This window comes from Salpingoeca rosetta, assembly GCF_000188695.1.
Source record: "Salpingoeca rosetta unplaced genomic scaffold supercont1.35, whole genome shotgun sequence".
Lineage (NCBI taxonomy): Eukaryota > Choanoflagellata > Craspedida > Salpingoecidae > Salpingoeca > Salpingoeca rosetta.
In genome coordinates, this window is record NW_004754899.1 from 258,890 (window position 1) to 263,889 (window position 5,000).

General features: G+C 56.4%; 3 protein-coding genes across 3 annotated transcripts in view; 1 reads left to right on the forward strand and 2 right to left on the reverse strand.

Moving 5' to 3' along the window:
- Window positions 1-165: 165 nt before the first annotated feature.
- PTSG_10178 (uncharacterized protein) lies at window positions 166-723 on the reverse strand (the record flags this gene model as incomplete). The annotated part of the gene is made up of 2 exons (XM_004988458.1): window positions 562-723; window positions 166-206 (listed from the first exon to the last, which is right to left on the reverse strand). Exons 1-2 carry the CDS (start codon window positions 677-679, stop codon window positions 166-168), a joined length of 159 nt encoding a protein of 52 aa, XP_004988515.1. The 5' UTR covers window positions 680-723.
- A 365-nt stretch (window positions 724-1,088) lies between these two features.
- Window positions 1,089-2,597, forward strand: PTSG_10179 (uncharacterized protein). The gene is made up of 5 exons (XM_004988459.1): window positions 1,089-1,115; window positions 1,300-1,346; window positions 1,631-1,732; window positions 1,952-2,035; window positions 2,254-2,597. Exons 2-5 carry the CDS (start codon window positions 1,344-1,346, stop codon window positions 2,317-2,319), a joined length of 255 nt encoding a protein of 84 aa, XP_004988516.1. The 5' UTR covers window positions 1,089-1,115; window positions 1,300-1,343; the 3' UTR covers window positions 2,320-2,597.
- PTSG_10180 (uncharacterized protein) overlaps window positions 2,460-5,000 on the reverse strand; it is an 8,720-nt gene continuing 6,179 nt past the window's right edge. Inside the window, exons 13-14 of the mRNA XM_004988460.1 lie at window positions 4,722-5,000; window positions 2,460-4,418 (exon numbers count right to left, since the gene is read on the reverse strand). The exon at window positions 4,722-5,000 is cut by the window's right edge and continues 54 nt beyond it. Coding sequence (XP_004988517.1) covers window positions 2,760-4,418; window positions 4,722-5,000 — 1,938 coding nt within the window. The 3' untranslated portion in view covers window positions 2,460-2,759. The remainder of the gene's footprint in view (window positions 4,419-4,721) is intronic.

Sequence of the window (5,000 nt, forward strand, 5' to 3'; positions counted from 1 at the left end):
ATCGTGGCGCAGTACCGGGAGCACGTACGAGCTGTCAACTGTACCGGGTCTAGACACTTAATCCCGAAGCGAGCTAGCAATCACACACAATCACGTGCAGCAACTCTCAAACAACACAACACAACACAGCACATCAAGCAAGGACAAGGACACACTCACAACAGCTTAGTGGTGCTCATCGTGGTGCTTGTGGGGGTTGAGGTACTCTGTGGTAAAACAGTTGTCGTCGTGCAAGGAAGCAAATGAAGAAGAACGGGTGGGTGGTGTGAGAAGACGAGGCAATGACGTGTTGGATGAAGGGAGAGGGGTGCAGAGAGAGGAGGGTGTCAGACGTGCACATGATCCATCTCAACAGAAAAGAACAGCACATGGATGTACGTACACACGCAAATCTTAGCACAAGCACGCACACACGAAGGCAAAAACACGCAGACATAATCATAACACACACGCACAGACACACAGACACACACGCACGCACACACAGACACACAGACACGAGCACACAACGCCCCCCCAACACACACACAGACACACGCACACGATGATGTCACAACGTACTGGAGTTCTCCTTCATCTCGTCTGTGATGTCGATGGAGAGGAAGATGTAGCCCGTGACAGCAAAGCCGACGAGAAACTCGCGGATGGGGCGCAGCGCCTTGACAGCCTGACCGAACATCTTCTCTTTTTGTGCTGAGCGTGGGGGACACGAGAGGGGAAGACTGTACTTGCACAGCGAGACACACAAAGGTTGTGGCGGTGTGAGAGACCGTGAGTGGACGATGGAAAGGATGAAGTACAACCGGCAGCCCAAATGCAAGCAGTGCAAGTGTAGACAGACACAGGCTTGAAAGCAGTGCAAGTGTAGACAGACACAGGCTTGAAAGCAGTGCAAGTGTCGACACACACACACACACACACACACACACACACACACACACACACACACACACACACACACACACACACACACACACACACACACACACACACACACACACACACACACACACAGCACACACACACTGCTGCTCATATCCACCTGTTGCGTGCGATGAGGAAAAATACAGCATATCATACACCATTTCTCGTTTGACCACAGATTCGTGTGTTGCGTGAGTGCTGGTGGAGATGGAGAGGAGGCTGCTGTGCTTTCGCTGTGTTGCCTTGCCAGCTTGGTTGCTTTGGTCACACTGCGTTTATGTGCGGTGATGCTTTGCATTCTAGCGCTCGCACGTTGAACTGACGGTCCTCACTTGTTGTTCATCATTGCTGTGCATCATCGCTGTGCATACACAGGCCATCTCGCTCTTTGTTTCAACAGCAACAACAACACAACAACAATGGTGCGGTTCATGTGTGTGTGTGTGTGTGTGTGTGTGTGTGTGTGTGTGTGTGTGTGTGTGTGTGTGTGTGTGTGTGTGTGTGTGTGTGTGTGTGTGTGTGTGTGTGTGTGGTGATGGTCTGTTTCGAAGGGCTCCTACCAGATACAGTCAGTGGTCATGCACGTACACTTACGTTTGCATGCTCACGCTCTCATCACGCTCTCATCACGCTCTCATCACTCATCCCTCTCTTATCACTGCTTCACACACACACACACGCACACATATACATACCTCACACACAGGGTGCCCACGGTTTCGGTAGCCTCGTGCGCAACGCACACGGTCTCGTGACCTTCCAGCTCACTCCATTCCGTCAGAAGGCCGTCAGCGGCTTCCTCACTCGCGTATGTTGTCAACGTCAACCAAACAGACCCGTTGCATTGTTGACCGCATGCTTGCGTTTCCCTCAAGGCAACCTAACGTAACCCTCACACACACACACACACACACACACACACACACACACACACACACACACACACACACACACACACACACACACACACACACACACACACACACACACACACACACACACACACACACGCACGCAAATACTGCAGGGTGTTGCGAACGGTGCAAAGGAGGCAGCAGATGCCCTGCCTACCATGCTCCCTGGTCTCCTGGCCGGTGCTCTCATCTTCAAGGTTTGTTGTGGTTATTGTGGAGAAACGAACCGTGCTGAGCGTCTGCACAACCATGGCAGAGATACGCCAATACACCACACACTATCGTGCAACCCCCGCGTGTGCAAAGCTACACCACACACACACACACACACACACGCACGCACACACACACACTCACACACACCACACACCACACACCACACGCCACACACACACTCCATCAAAACCATCAACAGTGGGGCAAGGACCAGTTTGCCGCCAACCAGCGCAAGAACCCTGAGGACTTTGCCAACGACAGCTAAAGCCGATGCACGCTCGTTTTGCGTGTCTGTTGTGTTCTTGCTTACGTTCGTACCTGTCCACTCAACTGTCTCGCTTGTTCTCGTGTGAGTGTGTGTGTGTGTGTGATAATTGTGTGGTTAACGTCGCATTGTAATGTGATGTTTTCTCTCTGTGGTTGTGTCTGTTGTGTGCGTCTGGGAGCACGTGCTCTCGCTCGTTTGTGTATGTCTCGTGCTGAAAACCACATGGTGTGCTTGTTGCCACTGTGCTCACGCCCATAAACATCTTCGACTGGGGAGACACTATGCCAAAACAGCCTCGCAACAACTGAACGTGACGGAACCGCAAGTGACTTGGCCACAACACACACAATCCCACAATCCCACACACACACACACACACACAATCACACACACACACACACATACACACACACACACACACACACACACACGTGTGATCACTTGCGTTTGGTCTTGCGGTGCTTCTCTGTGATAACGCGCCACGAGTGTGCGGGCTTGAAATCTGGTCGGGCTGCAAGCTGCATCGTCTCGCCGTCATCATCATCATCATCGCCACCGTCATAATTGTTGCCATCGTGGTGATGTACCTTGAGGAGTGGGCCGCCATACGCAGGGCCGGGCGACGTGAACACGCCGCTGGCAGGAGGGGCGGTAGCCGTGGCGGTGGTTATGGTGGCGGCCGTTGGCGCCATCATACTTGTTGCTGGGGCCGTGCCGGTGAGGTGGGGTGCATGCATGGCACGCTGCTGCTCCAGCAACGCCTGCGCATGCGCAGCCACACTTCCACTCTCAAACCCACCACTAACACCAACACCAGCGACACCTGGAATGGGTCCCGTTGCTGCTGCCATCATCCCTGTTGTGCTGGTGCCGCCAGCGAGGAAGCGGATGACGCCGAGTGGCAGCCGGTGCACGAGCGTTGACGGCGGCGGCCAGATGCGCGGCATGCACGCCTGGATGGTGTGCCTGCAGGCATCGTACGCCTCCTGCAGGCTGTCCACGGCGTCGTCGTGGCCCATGCGCAGGCCAGCAAGCAGCGTCTCACGCACCACATCCTGGTCCTTGTCCACCTGCACCACGAGCTTTCGCAGCGCGTGCACCAGTGCCTCCTCCTCAAACATCCCGCCCTCCTTGAGCGAATACTTCTTCGCCTGGTGCTTGCGCCGCCCCTTGGACGACCGCGCCGACGACGCCGCTGTCCGCCGTGACCGCTGCGACGTGCGGGTTGCGCGTGTGCGACCCGAGCGCCGGGAGCGCGCGGTGCTCGCCTCGCTGTACAGGTCGCTCGCAGCGCCGTCCGCCGCGTCGCCAAACTCGCCGTCGTCCCCAGGGAGGAGCCCAAGAGCTTCAAGGCGGCGGTCCTCCAGCTTGCCTGCACGCACCACGCACAGCCGCTCCGTGCGCTTGGCAATGAGCGCAGACATGTCCGTGTACTGCTCGCACATGGTTCGCAGCGCAGCCAGCACGCCCGGGGACACAATGTTCCGCATAATCGCATCCCCCTGCTGTTGCTGCTGCTGCTGCTGACTGGCGAGCAGGCACGCGTCATCCCAGTGCTTGCCCTTCACATACAGCTCTGCCGCTGCTGTTGCGTCGTCGCCGTACACGTGCAGCACATGTGCGGCATCGTGGAAGCGGTGCACGCCCACAAGCGCCTCGCTCATGTCGACAGCCACCTTCTTCACCTCCTCCCGCGGCACCGCACGCAGTGACGTCAGACTAAACACCTGTCGCCAGTTGAGCGCGTGCACGTATGCCTTGAGCGCCACGTCGTACAGGCCCGCCCTCTCCAGAAGGATGCCGGCCTGGTTGTACTCGCGTTTAGCCAGCAGGTGCTGTCCATAGGCTCCCGCTACGGCGCGTACCTCGCTTGCGTCATGATCGCGGAAAATGCGCATGGCCTCCGGGTACAGCTCGTGCTCTTTCATCAGCGCCAAGCACTCTTCAAAGTGGGCGGGCCCTGCGTTGGAGAGGTGCTGGAGGGCCTTGTGGAAGCGCTTGAGGTGGAGGTCGATGCGATAGCGGCGCAGCACCTCGCTCTCCTGTCGAAGCGCATTCAGGAACGGCAGGTACTGCTTCGGGTCCTTCTGTGCAACCTACACAAATGTCGAGATGGAGTGTGTCAGTGTGTGTGTGTGTGTTTTACGTGTGTGTGTGTGTGTTACGTGTGTGTGTGTGTGTGTGTTGCGTGTGTGCGTGCGTGTGAGTGTCAGTGTGTGCGTGTGAATGGGTGTGTGCGTTGAGCATTGCAACGACAACAAAAGCATTAGTTCGACACGTAGCGCGACATATTGCAACAAACGCACCAACATACACATACAACACACACACACATACAGCACACACATACACATACACACACATACAGCACACACACGCACACGCACACGTATGCGTACCTGTGCCACCATGAGGGCAAATTCAAGGTTGTACGAGCCGAGGGCTTCGTTGTACAACACATCCACGTCCACAAGCAGCAGCATGTACTTGAGCGCCGCGCGTGCGCGGTCCTCGTTGGCAGAGGCGTGGCCCGTGCCTGCAGGCACCGGTGTGTTGTGGATGGCAAGCACGCGTTCCAGCGCGCGCTCAATACCGCCGGGCTGCACCTTGATGAACGTAGTAAGGATGGTGTCGAGCAGCCCGTCTTCGTTCACAGACACACACGCGTTGCGCAGGAG